Source organism: Phaseolus vulgaris, chromosome 11 (assembly GCF_051622355.1).
Source record: "Phaseolus vulgaris cultivar YP4 chromosome 11, ASM5162235v1, whole genome shotgun sequence".
Taxonomy (NCBI): Eukaryota; Viridiplantae; Streptophyta; class Magnoliopsida; order Fabales; family Fabaceae; genus Phaseolus; species Phaseolus vulgaris.
The window spans coordinates 48482738-48504155 of NC_143508.1; the positions used below are offsets into that span (position 1 = coordinate 48482738).

General features: G+C 36.0%; 3 protein-coding genes across 4 annotated transcripts; 2 read left to right on the forward strand and 1 right to left on the reverse strand.

Annotated features, from left to right (window-relative positions):
- Positions 1 to 736: 736 nt before the first annotated feature.
- LOC137809190 (uncharacterized) lies at positions 737 to 2106 on the forward strand. Its single transcript, XM_068610330.2, has 3 exons — positions 737 to 1067; positions 1289 to 1533; positions 1654 to 2106. The coding sequence occupies exons 1-3, from the start codon at positions 737 to 739 to the stop codon at positions 2104 to 2106; spliced, it is 1029 nt and encodes a 342-aa protein (XP_068466431.2).
- A 2133-nt stretch (positions 2107 to 4239) lies between these two features.
- LOC137836707 (G-type lectin S-receptor-like serine/threonine-protein kinase At1g67520) lies at positions 4240 to 8459 on the reverse strand. Of its 2 annotated transcripts, XM_068645441.2 has the most exons (9): positions 8331 to 8459; positions 7020 to 8197; positions 6715 to 6822; positions 6420 to 6619; positions 6125 to 6335; positions 5650 to 5884; positions 5413 to 5563; positions 4983 to 5332; positions 4240 to 4408 (listed from the first exon to the last, which is right to left on the reverse strand). In XM_068645441.2, exons 1-8 carry the CDS (start codon positions 8348 to 8350, stop codon positions 4997 to 4999), a joined length of 2439 nt encoding a protein of 812 aa, XP_068501542.2. In that variant the 5' UTR covers positions 8351 to 8459; the 3' UTR covers positions 4240 to 4408; positions 4983 to 4996. The 2 variants fall into 2 exon arrangements, 1 of the variants encoding a protein (XP_068501542.2); XR_016517771.1 differs by lacking the exons at positions 4240 to 4408; positions 5650 to 5884 and having other exon boundaries at positions 4932 to 5332.
- Positions 8460 to 15885: 7426 nt separating this feature from the next.
- On the forward strand, positions 15886 to 17289 carry LOC137809196 (protein FAR-RED ELONGATED HYPOCOTYL 3-like). Its single transcript, XM_068610335.2, has 4 exons — positions 15886 to 16698; positions 16909 to 17013; positions 17107 to 17204; positions 17283 to 17289. The coding sequence occupies exons 1-4, from the start codon at positions 15886 to 15888 to the stop codon at positions 17287 to 17289; spliced, it is 1023 nt and encodes a 340-aa protein (XP_068466436.1).
- Positions 17290 to 21418: the final 4129 nt, after the last annotated feature.

A 21418-nucleotide genomic window follows, 5' to 3' on the forward strand; every position in this document is an offset into this window, starting at 1 on the left:
CATGGAAGGTATGACTTGTCTTTGTACATAAGCACCCCTTATATCTATATCTATATCTACATCTCCCTTTATGTTCTACTAACAAACTACTCAAAAGTAATTACAAAAAGAGACATCCAATGATGCTCATCTCCCAAAGTCTTGGCCTTGCTTCTAGTAATCCTTTGAGACATGAAGGATGTTGAGCTCATGGGTTGGGCTTCTTGGGCTTGGGCCTCAAGCACCTCCTCTACTTGGTTTTCATCGGCAACCTAGCTTGACCCTTGCGGGAAAACAAAACCTCTACCGAGAAGAGAACGAACTCGAGGTACATACCATATGTAGCCAGGAAAGATGAGCCCAAGATGAGGGTTAGGGAAGAGTCAACTGCTTGACCCAAGTTTCGAGTATCTATTTGGAGCTCTTAAGCAAGCCAGAGGTAGCGGAAAAGCTGAAGTTTACCCAGAAGACAAGTTGGAACTTAGGATCGCGAATGGACACCTGGTGTGAGTTCCATAGAGAATTTGGGCACAATGTCGAACGATGCATAGCCTTGGGTCACCAATTGACTAGCTTGGTCAAAGAAGGTTTCTTGAAGGAGTACCTCGAGGTTGACTAGGAAGAACTAAGGGGAGAGATTGCTATCAGGGACCAGACACATGAGGCACCGATCCATGGAGAGTTGAATACCATCTCAGGAGGATTTGCCGGAGGAGGAAGCTCGGCCTCCAAACGTAAACGTTATGCACGAGCGGTGATGTCCTTAGATACGAAGAGACCTGATCATCCTCGGGAGCCCAATCTTTGTTTCACGAGTTCTGACCTAGAGGACGTGATTCCTCATGAAGATGACCAAGTGGTGATATCAGTCGTCACTGTAGGTCGAAAGGTGCACAGGATTTTGGTCGATCAAGGAAGCTCGACTGATTTGATGTTCTGGGGAACCTTCACCAACTTGCAGTTATCCCCTAACCAACTGATGCCATACGATGGGTGTTTGGTCGGCTTTGCGCAAGATCGAGTAGAAGTACGAGGGTACGTTGAGCTGAGAACAACCTTCTCCGATGAAAGCACGACCAAGACATCAGGTACATTATTGTTAACGCGCCTTCTGCTTACAACTTGTTTTTAGGGTGACCCTCCCTGAACAAGTTGGGCGTAGTAGCCTCAACGACCCATATGAAAATGAAGTTGCTTTCTACTAAGGGAGGAGTGATCACCATAAAGGTCGATCAAAGGACAACACGAAAGTGCTACAAGAGTAGCTAGAAGAATAAAAAAGGAACTTACACGATTGCTATCCAGTCAGGAAAGCCAAAGTGGATTGCAGAGGCGGATGCCATCAATGAGAGACGACCTGAACCTGTTGGAGAGGTTCAGGAAAGGGAAATCAAGGGGAAGAAGTTTAAGCTTGACACCTCATTATGCAAAGAATTAGAAGATAAGATAGCCGAGGTGATATCTGAGCACATGAATGCTTTCGCATGGTCATCCGCGAAGATGCCTGGGATAGACCCAGACTTTCTATGCCATCGACTTACCATGGATGAAAGGGTTAAAACCGTGGTCCAGAGGAGGAGAAAGTTTAACGAGGATAAGTGCCTCGTCATCCGAGAATAGGCTCATAAGCTTTTGAATGCTGACCACATAAGGTAAATCCAATACCCTGAGTAGCAGGAAAATGTTGTGTTGGTAAAGAAGGCCATCGGAAAGTGGAGGATGTGTGTCAACTTCACTAACCTGAACAAGGCTTGTCCCAAGGATTTGTACCCGCTACCGAGCATAGATTCCTTGGTGAAAAACGCCTCAGGTTGTCGGTTGTTAAGCTTTTTGGATGCGTTCTCAGGGTACAATCAAATTCGTATGTACCCGAGGGATGAGAGTAAGACAACCTTTATAGCCGGGATCGTCATCTATTGCTACAAGGTCATGCCCTTTGGCTTTAAGAACGCTGGTGCCACCTATAAAAGGATGATGGATCGAATCCTCGCCCCAATGCTTAGGCAGAACATACAAGCATATGTAGACGACATGGTCGTCACATCAAAACAGAAAGACCAGCACATTGCCGACCTGGAAGAGCTATTTGCAACAATAGCAAAGTACAATTTGAAGCTTTGTCCATAAAAGTGTGTGTTTAGGATAGTAGTAGGGAGGTTCTTTGGTTTCTTGTTAACTGAAAGGGGCATAGAGCCAAACCTCGACAAATGTGCTGCAATCATAGGAATGAAACGCCCGACCAATGTCAAAGAGGTCCAATAGTTAACTAGGCGCATGACCGCTCGGTCTCATTTCCTATCAGCCAGTGGCGATAAGGGGTATCCTTATTTCCAATGCCTCATGAAGAACAATCGTTTTTTTTGGACCAAAGAATGCAAGGAAGCCTTCACCAAGTTGAAAGAGTACTTGGCCGCATCTCCCTTTCCTATTTTGTCCCACGCTCATTCTTCTCAATATCACTTCTCTCACTCTAACTCTTACACACTCATCTCTCTGCCACCACACTCCAGCCGCGACCTCCACCACACCACGAAACCGCCATCGTGCAACTCACTGTCCCGCAACCTCTATTACTCCAACCGCGTGACACCACAACCTCCATTACTCCAACTGCGCGACACCGCAACCTCCATTACTCTAACTGCGCGACCCTGCCTCAGCTGCATTGTATCATAAAAGCATCAACTCACGTGACACCCTAACCTTCACCCTCAACCCCAGTCGCACCGTACCGAAAATGTGCTAGCTTCGCGCTTCAGCTTTGCGTGACACCGCCCCGATCGCGACCTCCGTGTCCCGCCGCCCCTCACTGGTGTTCCTCCCTCTGTTTTCGCGCTAGAATTTTATTTTTTATTTTATTTATCATTTGTTGAATTAACGATGGTTCTAGAACCATCGTTATAAATTCTTGATTTATAACTACACCTAAATTAACGACGGTTTTTGAACCTTCTTTAAATGCTTTTTTTAATCGTCGTTAATGTTGTTTTCTGCACTAATGATATTTATTCCTGATGGTAAATTTGTTTAACTATCAATGATCTATACAAAATCTAAAGGCATTATTTTGTTAGTTAAGAGAAAGATGAAAGCTCTAGGATACAAACAAAGCTTTATTTTGAGAACTAGAAAATGAAGTATTGAATAAAAGAAGAAATTGGAGAAGACAACTCAAGAAGACAAATTAAAGAATATAAACATGTAATAAATATAGAAGAAAGTCTCCCACATGAAAACAATAGCTTGAGAAGAGGCATATGTTAGAATAACTTGTTTGAATGTTATAATATGTTATTCTAATCTAGAATAAGATATTCTAGGTTAGAATAAAAGACCATAAATACATTTATGTGTTAAGAGAAGTTTCACATTCCTTTTTAGTCCCACACCTTTGACGTAGAAATCAATTTGAGCTTTGAAAGTCTTTTGTGAGAGTGTGCTTGTTTAGTTGAGTGTTCCTAACTAGCCTCTCATTCTCTTGCATTCTTGCATCACCAAGAAGAGTTTCAAGAGCTCCTCTAAGAGTCTTAGCCATCCATCTTTGGGTATTACCCTTCCTAAGGTAATCACCATCCTAACTTACTCCTATTCCATTTACTTTTTCATATTCACTATCTTCCATTATCTTTTTCTATTCCATTTTTTTTCATGTTATTTGTGTTCTTTCTAAGCTTCCATATACATCTTCGACCTCCTAAACCCGAAAAGAATCACAAAAAATCAAAAGCATCAACTCGGCCACACCCCCACAATCCCAGTCACACTCTTGTGTTTCTCCAAGAAAATCAAGAAACCTCACCCTCCTTCTCCCAACTACAAGTCACAACCTTAAACCTTTTAACCATAAAAAATACCTGTCAAATTTATGAAGCCTTGTTCCAGCACTTCCTTAAAAGGTTTGCAACAAAGCCCCACAAAGAAACCTCCAAAAAATTCAAAGACAACCCATAACCACCACCTTTCATTTCCATAACTTCCTAAAACTCTATTTTCAACACCTCAATAGAGATCTGGTGATAGAATCTGCAGAATTCTGCTCAACAAGTTGGTTTCTTTCACTGCTCCAAGATGCAATGCAATATCTTATTTGTAATGCATAAAACCAAGTGTTCTCATCACCAGAAATCGATCGACCAAAATTTAGATAAGATTTTTCTTTTCAGAACAATGTTTTTGTTTCTGCGTAAATCAATTTATCTCCACGCATTAAACTATCATTCTACTTTAACGTGAATATAAGTACCCCTCTACAACAACATGTACATAAAAATAAGTATCACCATGTTTTAAATTTTGGTACACCAGAAAAATAAAGCTAAATTAATGCTCTGAAATTAAAACCAAACTCAGAAAACATGAAAGAAAGCCATCCTCAATCTTATTTCAAGCTTCAACTTCAGGTTTGGAGTTCTGCAGGTAACATGCATGGCTTGTGTTTGCACGTGTCAAGAAAAAAAAGAAAAAAAAGATCAGTGTACATTATTACACTGGAATGAAAATTTCATAACATGCCTCCCTCTCTTATCTCTTCTTAAGCTTTTACTTTTTACTATTTTTTTCATACTAATTGCAGTATAGCTCTAAGTGAAGTTGCTAAATAATGTATGTTGTTTATGAATGCAATTTTTGTTACATAAATTAAGAATATCAACCAAGTTTTACTGCACTTAGTAAAAATATAAAGTCCCAACATAAAATCTTATTTGAAGAGGAACCAAACATACTATAAAATCAGAAGTTAGAATATACATAAATTTTTAGAATTTGTTTGGTTCTCTTGGACTGTACAAGAAGCAAATTACTAGATTGAAAGATACATCGCAACATAAATTATAATTTTTCTTCTGATTGTTTTCTTAAAAGTGTTTATGCAGAAACTTAAATAGAGCTTTAGCTAAATCATAAAACAACACAAATTATATCATATCTACCATTATCTAACACTTCAAACAAGATTAAAAGTTCACTGTATTTATATTTCAACTATTAAGTAAATTATTCACCTTGATTCTATTTCTTAGGAATCAGTCATGTCTATTGTAGATGATGTAATTTCTACAGTTGATGCTGCGATCTCTATTGTAGAATCAGTACAGAACCCCTTTGAAGATAATTCATCATGAATGATCTTTCTTCCAACATAGAATGCTGGTCTTTCAGGTAAGGAAACTATTGCACTTTTGTTTGTCAACATTGATACAATGTCAGACATGGTTGGTCGATCATCTGCATAATGTTGTACACACAAGAGACCAATATGAATGCATCTTTGCACTTCTTCAGGATCAAATGACTTGTTTATTGATGGATCCACTAACTCTAAAGATGCACCATCTTTCCATAACTCCCATGTCTGTGAATATTTTAGTCAAATTAGACAGAGGGAACAATAAGAAAACAATAAAGTAACTTAGTATGACTAATTTTACATACATGTCCTATCAGATTTAATGGCCGATCAACACCATAACAACCAAGGCTTCTTCTTCCACTAACAATTTCAAGTAGCAACACTCCAAAACTATAAACGTCAGACTTTGTAGAGAAAACTCCTTCCATCATATATTCTGGAGACATGTAACCACTGCAAGAAAAACTAATTTGTAACACGGTGAAATAATTTTTATCTATTCATGGAAAAGGGAACGAAAGAGAGTTTATTAAACTCACTGTGTCCCAACAATTCTATTGGTATTTGAGACAGATTCTTGTGTGAATATTCTTGCCATCCCAAAATCTGATATTTTTGGATTCATATTTTCATCTAAAAGAATATTGCTAGCTTTCAAGTCCCTATGGATGATTTTGAGTCTTGAGTACTTATGAAGATAAAGTAATCCTTGGGAAATTCCTTCTATTATTTTGAACCGCTTCTTCCAATCTAGTAATTTGCCTCTTGTACAATCTTCCAAATGTCAATATATATATAGTGATGGTTAGTATTTGAGTCAAACAAAAACAACTTTTACAGTGTGATTGTTGAGTGTCCTCAATTATAGTAAGAAATATTCAGTTTAAAAACCATATATAGTTAAGAAAACTAGAAGCTTCCCTATATATGTATTCTAATTGATACATAATAATGAAAACGATATTTTGTTTTCAAAAGAACACATAATTAACTGTACTTTTGCATATCACTCACCGAATAGATAGAAATCCAAACTTTTATTTGACATATACTCATAAATTAGAATCCTCTCTTCTTCGTCAATGCAACAACCAAGTAGTTGCACAAGATTCATATGCTGAAGTTCACATATTAGTGTTAGTTCATTCTTAAACTCCACAATTCCTTGTCCAGATGTTTTTGAAAGTCTTTTTACAGCAATCTCTTGGCCGGTTGGAAGAATTCCCTAAAATTACAGTAAAGTAACAAATATTGAGTACTCTAATTGACACAAACTTGTAAATGCATAACTTCATTGGTTTCAAGTCACCTTATAAACGGGTCCAAAGCCTCCTTGTCCTAACTTATTCTCAGGTGAAAATCCATTTGTTGCTGCCATAACTGATGTATAATTAAACAATTTTAGGCCATTTCCTTTTTTTAAATCAACTTCAAAATCTTCCATTGCAGATGACCGACTACAAGTTGCCAAATGTACCATCTTCATCACCATCCTTTGCCTTTTCTTCTCTGTTTGATGAGTATCAGAAAGATTAAAGCATAGATAAATTATCAAAAGATTGTGTTTAGTGATGTACTACATTGATTTTGAAGTAGGTAACTACCTTGAAACACGAATTTTCGTTTCTTTAAGGCTAGGCAAATAGTGAATAGGCAAATTGCAAGTAGAGCAGTTGCTGCTACTGCACCTATCCATATCCACTTTCTTGTACCTGTATAGAATGTTTTCATAAATAACCATTTTTCAACAACCAAAGGAATCATTGGTTTCTGTTAGGCCATACACAATCCTGACGGTATGTGACTAAGGTATAAAAAACCTAATTGAATTAGAAAATTATGAAAATTGTACATATAGTACACAGTTGTATAAACTAAAGAAATTAATCGAACAATTAAGTAGACTTACCCTTATGATTAGTTAACATGTTCACCAGCAAGTAAAAGTTTTCACCAGTACTATCAAAAGTATAATTATCCGCGGAAATCCAGTGAAAGAATATGCATCCAGTTCCATTAGAATACATTTCTCTGAATGCAGTGCAATTACAATTGCTCCAGCAATTGGCCTCACAATCACTGTAACCATAACTTATATTTCCTTCAATGCTTGTATTCTGATAATTGAAGTAACCAGTCTTTTTCTGGAACACATCACCAGGATTCCTACACTTGGGTATATCCTGCCATCTTTGGCACCCTCCATCTGTGTTATATCCATAACACAAATCAGCCCTTGCAACATATCCTTTACCATCAGATATCTGCCCAGTTTCTGAGAAAATCCACATTATGTCAGGCTCTTCATTTGTAGTTATGAAAGAGAAGGAGTTTTCATCCCCATTAGACACAATGGTATAATTCAACCTGCGTTGTGCATCCTCTGGAATGTGCTCAAATCTATTGTTCCTCAGTTTCCCACTTTTCCAGCAAACTTTTCCCCGTCTCCTTATGATCAATTCTTGTCCCACAGGTTTCCATTCAAGGCTAAAGGCACCGGGAGTGCCAAGTGTGTTGGCCAAAGATGAAACCAGTAACCAATGATGGCCTGTTTTGTGATTAACACCTAACTTCATGGTGGGGATCAAAGTGTCAATGGGATAATCAAAACTCTGCCACAAGAGAGTGTTTGTCCCATTGGGGTGAAGTTGTTGAAGTACAAAATTGCCTGTGTCCAACAAGGTGGCCTTAGTGTTGTTGATAGGTTGAGGTGGAGAATACAGGATTATTGGCTTCCCACGTTCAGATTCAATTTTCAGCACACCTGAGCGGTTAAGTGACAGAACTGCAGAATCTCCGTGAACAGGTTGGTTTACATCACTTGTCCAAACTACAATATTTTTATTTACAGTGGATACAACCAGATATTGGTTGTCATCAACATTCGACGAAGGAAGATCTAGACAATATTTGCTCTTTTTTGAACATAATGTTCCTGTATCTGAGTTCAGTGTATCACCAGGATTTAAACTGTCATTTGCTGCTTCAACATGAATACAAGTACTCCACCACAAGCACAAGCACATGAAAGCAAGCAGCTTCTGTAGCTTATGCCTCATAGCATGCTTGAAACATGGAAATAATAAGCTGCATGATGGTTTACCAAGTGATTAGCTGAGAGTTATTCTTTCTGATACAGAAAAAGAAATGTATAGCAACATAAAACTAAGTTCTGAAATTAAACCCAGACACATTGAATCTGTCAGAAGCATATACTCACAACATGTGAAGGAGGGTCATTCCAAATCTTATTAATTACAAGCTTCAGAGCTTAACACTCCAACTTTGGCTTTGGAATTCTGCACCAATTGAATGGCCTGCCAGCACAAGTCAAGAGAGAAGAAAAAAGCAGTATACTTTATTGCAATTATTGAAGTAAAGAAGATAATTATATGATGGATTGTTGATCCCACAAAAAAAAAAGTTAAGTTACTAAAGGAATTTATGTTATTTGAATATTTAAATAATATTTATAATATTATTTAATGTATATTTTAATTCCCTAAAAGTTATGTGATGACACTTGTGTTATAAAAGTGTATTCTTGAGAACCGATAATTTGACACCCCAATTAAGTGTTTGCGCCATATTACACCTGCTGATGTGGATAAAAATATAATAAAGTATTATGTGGGGCCAGTATTGTTGAGGTGGCAAAATTTTAAAATTTAGGGTTCTGTAGTAAAAGATTAGGTTTTAGAAAGGCAAAATCAGCCCCATTTTCTCAGTGCGATTTGGAGTGGTAGCGATTCTCATTCCGATTCCGGTGAAGTCTACGATCAGCACGATTTGTAGTGCGATATCGGTACCGCATTATATTGGATTTCGTTTTTGTTTGGATATTTTTGAAATTGCGATTCCGATTCTGGTAACGTGTGCGATTCTGATTCCAGTAACGTCTGTGATTCTGATTCCGGTGAGCTCTTTGACTTGGCATCTATTTTCATATAATTTTTCGCCAAGTTTTCATTGGTTTCGTTTTGATTTTTTAGGACTTAGTGTTTTTCGATTTCGTTTATTTGTTGGATGTTGGGCTTTTGGAGTGTTGGACACTGGGGTTTATTGGTGTTTTGATTTTCTATATGTTGAATGACCATTGTATTGGTTTGGATTTGACTTTTTAGGGTTTCCTAGCAATTGGTGAAGGAGGGAACTGCAGTGTTGGTTAACTCGTATGCGAGAGAGGGTTTTTCTTACAAACCTCGGGAGGTTAAGACTTTGGTCATAAAGGCGTTGGTGTCTGAAGCTGCAGCTGCATCTCAAGCCAATGAGTTCTTGTTGGCTAACCAGGCTTGCTTCTAAAACCTAATCCTATCCTAACTTAATATTTAAAATATATGCTTCTGGATTTTTGCTTATTTTTCTTAACTTAACTTAACATATAGCTTCTTCCATGTACAGTTTATGCAGCATGTGATGCACCTATAGAGACAGGAATTCGTCAAAGCATGTTCCTGGTAATCTACACTAGTTAGTTTGTCTCTTGGTTTATTTCTACATTTTAATTCTATTAATAGTAATTAATTGTCATCCTTGTCTGTTTGGTGCCAATATGTCGTTCTGTAACCGATAGTTATTGTATTATATTGGATCCGACCAAAGATGAAAAAGAGGTTAGTAGAATCAATTTTGGTTAAAATGTTATTTTATTTTCATCTAATTTCTTGGGAGTTTAGTTAGTTGAGTAAATTTGGTCTACATTTGACTCATTTGCATTCTACATTCGTTGTGAAAAATATTTGAAAATATCATTAAACCTTTGTTGCCCCAATTTAGTTATTGGTGTCTTGAAAAGCCTTACGTCATTGATGTTACAAGCCTTCCTGTTAGAGTGAAGATTCCACCATGTACCTTTTTAAATTAGTTTTAAATTATTTTGTTCTTTGGTTCTTAAATTGTAAATGTGTTGAAATAGTTATTTAGTTTTAAAATTTGCAACTATGTTGAAATTGCTATTTGGTTCCTAAATTTGCAATGGATGGGTGTGTGAGACACTAATGTAACAAACAACTATAGGACAATATTCTTTTATGTTAGTTATTGATGAAATTGTGGGACAATATTGTTTTATGTTCTCTCTAAATCCCTTTGTAGTTGCTAATGATGTGCCGCCACCTGGTGATGGAAAAGGCTTGGTTAATTGAAAATCTGATTGCTCCCATTTGTAAATGTATGTTGCCCTATTTGATGAGCTGAAGAGAAGTGCCAATTGATGCCACTTTTGTGATCATACTGCTTAGTAATTGCTTGGAATTAAATTGTAGTTTATAGTAATTCTGATCCTTAACTCTTCTTCCAATATTTAAAATTGATTACATGCATTATGTAATGTCCTCCAGACAATCTTTTTCAAATAATTTCTTACTAGTGAGATTCAAATAGAGATAGGATTCCCCTTTGTATGGAGAAAACTTTATTAGAAGTGTATGTTGGTTTGGTTCTGAACAGGAAACATTCACACAAATTATTTTTTGTTAATTTTAAATCAACGAAGATTAAATAGGTTTGGGGTATCATATATATATAGCTTTATATTATTGTTTTAATTATTTTAACACTGGGACTTCAACTGTGTCTATTTTACATTATTGACAAAAATATCAAAAGTGAGAGAATATGAACAACGTCATATTTACCCAGCAAGATAAAAATATAGTATAAGACCACAACTGAAATAAGTACGAGTAAGCTATTGGTAGTCCTTGAGATTATTTAGGTTGAGCAATTTAATCCCTATGATTTCAAAAGCCTTGTATTATTAGACACTGTAATCATGCTTCACTGCCCAATCCTCATGGGCCTTTCTTTGAAGGACCACCACTGCCACCAAAAAATATTCAAAACTGTTTGCATAGACCCAAATCTGCATGTAGAATAAAAAACTTATTTATTAATAGAAATGCAAATATATTTAAGAATTGAGGTATTAATAGAACTGCACAACAATTCATGTTGCTCTAAATTTACTGAATGTTCTATTATTGAAGCATAAGCATACTGATGTTATAAGAGTGTATGTTGGTTTCGTTCTCAACAGGAAACATTCACAAAATTGTTTGAGGATATAATGTCAATTAGCGGATGTTCAGATGAGGAGGTTCTTACGATTGATCGTCATCCTGAGGGTCAAGCTAAGGTTTCTTTGAAATGATGTTTTTTGTTTTTAAGTAGACATGACAATTACATTTATTTATCTTTAATTTTAATTATTATAGTGTATTTGTATTTGATTTTGATATACAGGTGTTTAGGCATAATTGCAGGTCAAAGCGTTTGGCTGTTGTGAACATGGTTATAACTTTGCAACAAAAGAGTATTATACAGTCCAGTTAAAATAAAAGGGGTCCCCACTTACATCAAAACACCAGAATTTGAGGTAGTCTTTCACCAATGAATGGCCTGAACCTCCAATGAGGTCCCTGGACTCCTATCTCAACCCTCTTTGCAGCAAAAAATCCAAAACTAATCACTCAATTGCAGGATTAAGTGACTGTGCAAAAAGTACAACATAGGTCCCCAGTTAAAATAAAAGGGGTCCCCACTTACATCAAAACACCAGAATTTGAGGTAGTCTTTCACCAATGAATGGCCTGAACCTCCAATGAGGTCCCTGGACTCCCATCTCAACCCTCTTTGCAGCCAAAAAATCCAAAACTAATCACTCAGTTGCAGGATTAAGTGACTGTGCAAAAAGTACAACATAGGTCCCTAGTTAAAATCAAAGGGGTCCCCACTTACATTAAAACACCAGAATTTGAGGTAGTCTTTTACCAATGAATGACCTGAACCTCCAATGAGGTCCCTGGACTCCCATCTCAACCCTCTTTGCAGACAAAAAATCCAAAACTAATCACTCAGTTGCAGGATTAAATTACTGTGCAAAAAGTACAACATAGGTCCCCAATTCAAATGAAAGGGGTCCCCACTTACATTAAAACACCAAAAAAACTGAGATGTTAATAATCGTCATTTAACATTATTTGACGTCACATACAAGTTCGAGCTACATAATATTCAAGATTGTCTAATTCCTTATTTTTTGATGGCCTTGAATAATAACTCCATCTTTTCTGCATCTGAAAATTGATGAGGAAGTCAAATGTTAGACAATATACATGGGCAACTTTCATTATAGTTTTTAAAGTGTTGTTCATTTCTTGTATTGTACCTAGAGTCGTGGGTGGAAGTCTTACTACTGGATGACAAGCACGAACTAAGTCGTTAGTGGGTGGACATATGTCAGAATTGAAAACCTACATGAATGACAATTTAATTTCAAGCATGTAATGTAATGTAAAGAAGACGATTATTATTTTAACCTATACAGTTGTATTACATTTATGTTGTTTGACTACATACCTTGACAATGTTGTTAAAAGTGATATTAAGGTAGAAGTTCCTTCGATTTGGAGTGAAAATGCCCACCTAAAAAACACACAAAAATACTTGTATGAATGACATGACATATGGAATTGTAAAAGAAAAGTTTGTTTTTCGTGCGTTAATACATTCTTTAAGACTAAGACAGAGCCAACTTCAATTAGAGAACCAAATTCTTCATTCTTTAAAACCTTCCCATGAACACTTGCACTTGCAGTCCCCGTCGGATCCTGTAAAGCAAGAAATTTAATATACAACTTCTTCTGCAAAATGTAAGAAAGACTACATAATAGGTATATTACCTTAATTGTTATTAACACGTCTCCTAGACCAGTGTGCTTGCATGATTTGATTAGACAACTTAAGAGTGGGAAAACATCTAATTCTTTCAAACTTCCCAAGAATGATCTCTGTTCAGAACCACGTCCTTCAATTTCTCCTTCGCAATAAAATGAAAACATCATTAGACATAAACTTTTGTTGTTCCATTCTAAAAAATGTGATTGAGTATTACCTTGGAATTGAAGGAATTTTTCTGCCCATTTCCATTGGTTGGATGTAAAATCACGGTCATAAGTTTGTTGACCTATACGGTTTATAAGTTCTTGAGTGTTTACTGGCTGCTCAGAGTTCCGATTAAGAATCATGGCTTGCACATTACCAGCTGGTCCCGGAATGACATTGGTAGTAGAGTTGCAACGTCGTACATAACTACCAATGTCATTGTCGTCGATATCAAGCCCTTCCCATGACTCCATTTGGAATGGATGTATAGTTCAACAAATTCATCCTATCGCATGCCATATATAGATGAACATTGGGCACATGTTATTGAAGGAAGGAAAAGGGATGAAAAAGCAAATGTATTGTCTAATTAATAACATATCATAAATGCAAGAATAATTTGTTTTTTTAAAATATTTTTTAAGGTGAGGTGCAGTTTAGGTGAGGTGCCATATAAAGATGAACGTTGGGCACATGTTGACGTTTGAAGCAAGGAAAAGAGATTTCTGTGAAAAAGCAAATGTATTGTCTAATTAATAACATATCATAAATGCAAGAATAATTTGTTTTTTTAAATATTTTTTAAGGTGAGGTGCAGTTTACGTGTGGTGCAGTTTAGGTGAGGTGCCATATAAAGATGAACATTGGGCACATGTTGACGTTTCAAGCAAGGAAAAGGGACTTGTGTGAAAAAGCAAATGTCTTGTCTAATTAATAACATAGCATAAATGCAACAATAATTTTATTTAAAATATCTTTTTAAGGTGAGGTGCAGTACGGCACTCTTCTTAAAATGGCAATAAATGCTGAATTTGCCATGAATGTTACGTGGAAGGATAGTTTTGCTCCAACTTTAACTTTACTTTTTTGCAGGTGGGGTTCATTCCTTAATGCTACAAATGCTGATTTTTCCATTCACACATTAAAGAGAAAGTGTGTGCCCTTCCTCAAAGTCCAACACCCCGTCCATCACCACGTCCAGCACCCCGTCCAGCACTGTCAGCATTCATTGATAGCAACAGTTCTTTTTCATTGTTCTTCATTGCATTAACTACAAATTCAAGAGCAGATGACGTCCAACACTATCAGCATTCATTGATAGCAATAGTTCTTCTTCATTGTTCTTCATTGCATTAACTACAAATTCAAGAGTAGATAACATCCAACACTGTCAGCATTCATTGATAGCAACAGTTCTTCTTCATTGTTCTTCTTTGCATTAACTACAAATTCAAGAGCAGATAACGTCCAACACTGTCAGCATTCATTGATAGCAACAGTTCTTCTTCATTGTTCTTCATTGCATTAACTACACATTCAAGTTAGCAGATAACCATTGAAGGTTCTATTGGTGAAGGTACTCTTGCATTCAATACATAGCTTATTTGTAACTTTGTGCAAATTGTTAAATAATGCATAAAACTAGTCATAGTTGTTTAATAATGTAGTAGATTTATTTTGTTCATTGTTTGAAATGTTTAAGTTAAGTTATATAAAGAAAATTGTATACATATGCATTCATATTTTTTGTCAATGTGAGTTAAGCTAAGCATTGTACACACAACAGGTTTAAGGTAATGGCAGATTTGTCACTTGATGACATTCCGTTCTTTGAAGAATCTCAGCATTCGAATCATTTAGCTGGGAATGATTATGTGGCAAATATACTTCCTGATACAGATTCCCAGATCAATATTGATGAGTCTGTTCCAAATGTAGTTGATGAATCAGCTCCTACAGTTGGAATGTGTTTTGACACTGCAGATGCCGTGAAAAGTTATTACCGACAATATGGCATTAAAAAGGGTTTTGCAATTAGAACTCGAAGTTCGAAAAAAGGACCTGACAAGGAATTAAGGTACTTCATCTTGGTATGTGCTAGGGCGAGAAATTACATGTCTGCGATTCCACCAGAATTAAGCACTCACCCTACTCAGACGGTTGAATGTTCGGCTCATATAACTGTTGGAATAAAAGAAGACAAGTGGTATATTATGTCGGTACACGAGGAACACTCACATCAATTGAGCCCGACGAATTCTAGATTGTTTCACGGTAATAGGAAAATATCTTTGTAGACAAAAAGAGTGTTGGATATTAAAGACGATGTTGGGGTTCGTATAAATAAGACTTTTAGGTCTTTTGTGTCTGTTGCTGGTGGTTACGAGAATCTTGACTTTGTTGAACGAGATGTGCGTAATTATGTTGCCCAAAGTAGGAAAGCATTGGGGAAGGAAGGTGATGGAAAAGCTCTCTTAAATCATTTTTGTCGCATGAGGGAATTGAATCCACAATTTTATTTTGACATTCATTTGGGCGATGATAACCGCATACGACATGTATTTTGGGCTGATGCTAAAAGCAGGGCATCATGGGATAATTTTGGAGACATTTTATGTTTTGATACCACATACTTAACAAATAAGTATGATATGCCGTTTGCACCTTTTGTTGGTGTAAATCATCACGGTCAATCAATATTGTTGGGATGTGGACTCCTATCTTCTGAGGACACTGATGCTTTTGTGTGGCTTTTTCAAAGTTGGTTGCGTTGCATGTCAAACAGACCCCTGTAGGCATTGTGACCGATCAATGCAGAGCAATGAAAATTGCAGTTGAAGTTGTGTTCCCAAATGCACGTCATAGGTGGTGTCTTTGGCACATTATGAAAAAAATACCAGAAAAACTTCAAGGATATAGTCAGTACAAGGAAATGAAACGTGGAATGAAGACAGTAGTCTATGAGTCCACAAGTGTTAATGATTTCTTGTCTTCGTGGGCAAATTTGATAAATACGTTTAACTTAAGTACAAACGATTGGCTTAGTACATTATTTGAAGAACGACATCGTTGGGTTCCTTGTTATCTAAAATCATTTTTTTTGGGTCAAAATGTCAACAACGCAAAGGAGTGAAAGCATGAATGCTTTTTTTGACGGGTACATTAATTCAAGCACAAGTGTCCAACAATTTGTGCAACAGTATGAGAACGCTTTGCAACATAAGGCCGAATTAGAGTGTGAAGCGGATTTTGCTTCTCTTAACACCATAATTCCCTGCACATCTCAATCAGGCATTGAAAGACAGTTCCAATCGGAATATAGACATGCAAAATTGAATGAGGTGCAAGGGGAGTTTAGAGGAAAAATGAATTGTGCTGTTACTAATGCCTATATTGAGCGTCATGCATGTCGTTTCACTGTTGTAGAGGAGTCTTTCCAAAATGGTAAATCTGAACACCGCAATGTAGTAGTTCTTTTTGACCGTGAACAACTACATGTATGTTGCACTTGCTTGTTATTTGAATTTAGGGGAATTTTGTGTCGGCACTGCCTTGTTGTCATTGCTCAAGAAAAAGTGACAAAAGTCCCAAAAAAGTATGTATTGGAAAGGTGGAGTAAAAATCTAAGGCGAAAGCACACGTACATAAGATCATCCTTTGGCACAAAAGACAAGGATCCACAAGTTCAAAGGTATGATGGATTGTGCAAGAAGTTTTATGATATAGCTGAACATGCCAGCGGGGAAATTAATACAACAGAAATCTTGCATAAACAACTTGACAAATTTGTGTTGGAATATGGTCAACGAAGACATGATCAAGATAGGACAAAACATAACATTTGTGGAGGTCCTGAACAACCAACACCAAGTACTCCTACCACAACAATCAACATCAACGGTGATATCCGTAGTCCTATACTTGTGAAAAGAAAGGGTCGACCGCGATCAACACGACAAAAATCCAGGTGTGAAAAGGCTCCGAGAAGAAAAAATACATGTACTAGACGTCAACTTCCTAGTCAGCCAACTACGATTAGTAAAACTATTTCTTTTCATTACCTTTTCATTATTTTGTTTACTTTGATATGTCAAATGTAAATATTATATCTAATTCAAAACTAAATGCCTTAGGGAAATGAGGAAGGAAGTTATGTGGGAGGTGTTCAAGCAAATCTGCCTGATCAAACTGAAGGGAACATGAATACATTCAATGGGATGACTAATGCAATTGCAGGGGTACGTGTCTATTGTATTTGTTGTTGTACTTTTTCACTATTTTTCACGTTTGGAACTTCTTGTTTTGTTTAATTACTACGAAATAAAGTGTAGGTGTCAAGTACGGGGTCTGTTGGCTTTCTTTCATTGTTGAACTCAGTCCAAACTAATTTACCAATATCTCAAGAATCAAATGCATCAGAGTTGTTTAGGTTTGTGACCTTAAACCCAACAAATGTTCTATAGATATCAATTTGTTCATGTAAGTTAAATTCATTATTTGGTTGCAGGTTGTAATGAAGGATCCACAAAACATTTTTCACACAAGGAAGTGTTTTATATGACATAGAAGAGAACCTTTATCATTTTTGGTGCATCACAACTCCTCACTATTTGAACATCGTACATGGGATAAATTCCTATATGTATTGATAATATTTGTTGTACTGCAATGTTAAGTTACAAATCAATTTCATGTCTTCTTTATTTCAATAGATGGTTATATAAAAACCATTCTTGCACCATTTGGTTGTACCTTGGGTATTGAACAAAATGATAACCATGATGTCTTCAAAATACAATCATTTTAAATTTGTTGCATTGAATTTCGTTAAATTGAATGACAATTAGGTTGGTGATAAAATTATTGTAATCCCCTCCCCTGCATGCATGCAATTGCAGTGAGAAAAAGCAACATGAAAACCATAACCATGCAGAAAGTAATTCATGGGTCCCCACTTATTAACACATGGGTCCCCACTTACAGTATAAGTGTTTCTATGGCCACCACATCATGGTAAAATCCACCCAATTAACATCCATACACTGCAACTATGTCTCACTTACACACAACATTCACTTCCATTTACAGGAATCCAAAAAAATATTTGAAAACAATGACCAAGCATAAAGTAATTCATGGGTCCCCACTTACAGTATAAGGGTTTCTATGACCACCACATCATGGTAAAACCCACCCAATTAACATCCATACACTGCAACTATGTCTCACTTACACACAACATTCACTTCCATTTACAGAAATCCAAAAAAATATTTGAAAATAATGACCATGCACAAAGTTATTTTGGGTCCCCACTTTTTAACACAAGGGTCCCTCTTACACTATAAGGGTTCCAATTAATTTATTAACAAAGACCTTCACATTCATGTGCTCTAGTGACAACTTTCTGCCCAAAATATGATATAAAAAAAATTCTTAAATTAAATAACTTAAATGAAATTGAGAATGCCTCCATTCATTAAATAAAAGTATCTACATTGTTCACATCAACTCATAATAACTAACACTTTTTTTTTGTTACAATTGAAAGTGTCCAATAAAAATCAAGGGCAATCTACTTCCAAATCTGTCAATACGGCTTTTCGTTGAACGTTAGACTCATGCAGCACCCATGAAGTTAGCATCTCTTGACGAAAGCGTAGGAGCTCCTTCTAAATAATATATCATGGAATCAGTTTGCAATCACCAAACTATAAATAAAATGTGTTAAGTAATCAAAATAACTCTTACCGTGGTGTAATTGGGAAAGGTATTCCCTTCCAAATGTTGTGAACCATCCCACAACTCCATATATTTCACAACTAAAATACCACAGTCATAACTGCATACAACCAAAATAAATTTAACCCTAAAGAAGAATTCAAAATATTAACTCCAAACCAAATTAGAGAAAATATCAAATCAAAATAAATATGAATATTACTGTCAATACTAACCTATTCGGTTGTAGGGGAACATTTTCTTTTACCAATGAAATTTGAGCACCACTCTTTCCAGAAAATTCGTCAAGAATTTCAAAAAGGTGTTGTAGACGATCAACCTACAACATGCAATTTAACAACAATGATAAAGAAATCCAAACCAAATATATTCATAAGTATTCAACAACATCCAGGTATTTACCATTGCTTTATCAATCTTGAATCGATCTTGAATTCCATGACCAATGGAGTCCAATACATGCAATTGCCTGGTTCGACAATTGAGTGCGTACAGCCACCAGTGTTCCTTGAACACGGTTGGGACAAACACCTACAAAACGTTGCAAAGTTTAAAGTCACACTCAACATCACCATTCTAACAAACACCAACAAATTTCACATAAAACATCAATAATATTAACTTACACAATCACAATAAGATATTCCCTGATATGGGAATAAAGAATTCTCATAAAATGACATGTAATCCAAACTGGACCATGAATTTTGTACCCCATTGTTGATCATCTCCTCAATTACACGAGTCTGCAACAACAAACTCTATTATTAGTAATAAAAAAAACTTAAAAGAAATCAAAATGAATTTAAATCAACACTAACCGCAAAAAAAGGATTGAATGAAAAGCGATTCACCACTCCAAAATGAACAATTTGATTCATATTTAAGAAGCCGGTTACAAATAGCATAACCTACAAACACATTCAACATAACTAAGTAAATATTACAAGTAAATAGAACAACTACTACAATATGTACATTTTTACCATATTGTCAACTCTTGATCGCGGCCTTAATGATTGCAAATCCAGCCTCGTCAACATGTTGTTTTGTATATCCACAATGACACTACATCAACATTTAACACCAACTCAATAATCAAGCAATAACAACAAATGAAGTAATGCCTACAATTATATGTACTTACCGTTTCATGTCAAACTTGAATGCAAAAAATGTTTTATAAATTTTGGAAATATCCAAACTGCATGAGCTTGGACCAGCACAGCTTGCTCCATGAGAGGTTGGGTTGGCTCCACGCACAAATCCAACTGACCACTCGTTTTCTTTAACAAGCATTTGTCGGACCTCTTTAATTTGCTTATCCAAATGATCAATTTTTAATTCGTTATCTGCAACTTTCTTCTCACAAAGTTTGTGCTGGTAAACTAAGTCGTCCCACTCACTTACCACCACTACCTTCCCCAACACCCTCATCAGAATCTGCTAAGGCTTCTTTCAAAATTTGGATTCCTTCCTCTTCAGCACTTACTGGCCAATCGCATACAATCTGAAAAAACACTTACTTTTGAGTTAATCTAAATTTTCTGCAATAACATGCACCAAAAACTAAACAATTCGCAAATATACCTCAGCAGATAAAAAAACTTCATGTAACCTTCTTCCACGATTATTAACACTCGGCCAATGCAAAAATCATGGAAAACCAATACACTGGGCACGGTCGCCAACACCCACATGGTGGACCGCCCACACCTATTTCCAAAAATATAATACGTAACTAATTAACAATTAAACAAAATCATTAATAATTTAAGACAACATAATTTTAGAAATTTTAACTAACCTGCAAAACAGCGACACAACCTGCCAAATATATTTCACTAACATTCTTGTCTTCGTAGTAAACTTGGGATGCCCTCGTCAAACTTGTAACTAAGACATTATACATTGCACCCCTCCATTTATATAATTGTAATGCATCTAAATTGTCTAAACACTTAAAAGCAAAATAAGTAAATGTTCTAGAAGTTCTAGGAACATAAAATACATATAACCCTAGCAATATGTATAACCTAACAAAATCATCAACATTTTTGTTCAAATTTTTATCCTCCAACTTTTTCAAAATTGTTGATAAATTCATTTCCTCCCCTTCTTCAAACAATGTATTCACAACACCTCCCCCATCATTCTCCATTTTCACCTCTTCCCCCACAACCGGAAATCCTAATGCAAAACACACATCAAGAGTTGAAAATAAAACTATACTTTTTCTAATCCTAAATACTTCCTTATCGGCTGCCCATCTACTTAATAGTTCTCTCATGAGGCTGTTAGATATATCCAACACTTTGTCCATTTCAAGCATCCACTTTAATGGAGTTTGTTTAATCCTTTCTTGTTGAAACCTACTAAGTTTACGGTTGACATCAACAATATATTGAGTCAGCACATTGTGCCTAACTTGTACCTGCAACATCAGAACATAAACCAATAACAACAACTTTATTTATTCAACCATGTCAATTCACAAAATATTCAACTATTATGAACAAAATGTAAAATTAGTACCTTCATATCAGCTTTTGCATGACGGACAAAATTCTTGGACCGTGAAGTTTCCATTCTCTAAAACTTCAAAAAACCAATGACCACCACATCATGTTAAAACCCACTCAATTAACATTAATACAGTCCAACTATGTGTCACTTACACATAACATTCAGTTCCACTTACAAGAATGCAAAAACAAAATTTAAGACAATAACCATGCACAAAGTTATGCATGGGTCCTCACTTACATTATAAGGGTTCCAATGACCTTCACATCATGCTAAAACCCACCTTATTAACATTGATACTATCCAACTATGTCTAAACTACACACAACAATCAGTTCCACTTACAGGAATGCAAAAACAAAATTGAAGACAATA

Excerpts from the sequence above, each read along its gene's own strand:
- LOC137809190 (XM_068610330.2), top strand. The coding sequence starts at position 737 with ATGTCCTTAGATACGAAGAGACCTGATCATCCTCGGGAGCCCAATCTT. Across the intron at positions 1,068-1,288 it reads AAGCACGACCAAGACATCAG|GAAAGCCAAAGTGGATTGCA; the intron begins GTACATTATTGT and ends CTATCCAGTCAG. Across the intron at positions 1,534-1,653 it reads GACTTACCATGGATGAAAGG|CAGGAAAATGTTGTGTTGGT; the intron begins GTTAAAACCGTG and ends TACCCTGAGTAG.
- LOC137836707 (XM_068645441.2), bottom strand. The coding sequence starts at position 8,350 with ATGACCCTCCTTCACATGTT. Across the intron at positions 6,620-6,714 it reads ACGAAAATTCGTGTTTCAAG|AGAAGAAAAGGCAAAGGATG; the intron begins GTAGTTACCTAC and ends CTCATCAAACAG. Across the intron at positions 5,885-6,124 it reads TTTGGATTTCTATCTATTCG|ATTGTACAAGAGGCAAATTA; the intron begins GTGAGTGATATG and ends GACATTTGGAAG.
- LOC137809196 (XM_068610335.2), top strand. The coding sequence starts at position 15,886 with ATGTCAACAACGCAAAGGAGTGAAAGCATGAATGCTTTTTTTGACGGG. Across the intron at positions 16,699-16,908 it reads ATATCCGTAGTCCTATACTT|GGAAATGAGGAAGGAAGTTA; the intron begins GTGAAAAGAAAG and ends TAAATGCCTTAG. Across the intron at positions 17,014-17,106 it reads TGACTAATGCAATTGCAGGG|GTGTCAAGTACGGGGTCTGT; the intron begins GTACGTGTCTAT and ends AATAAAGTGTAG.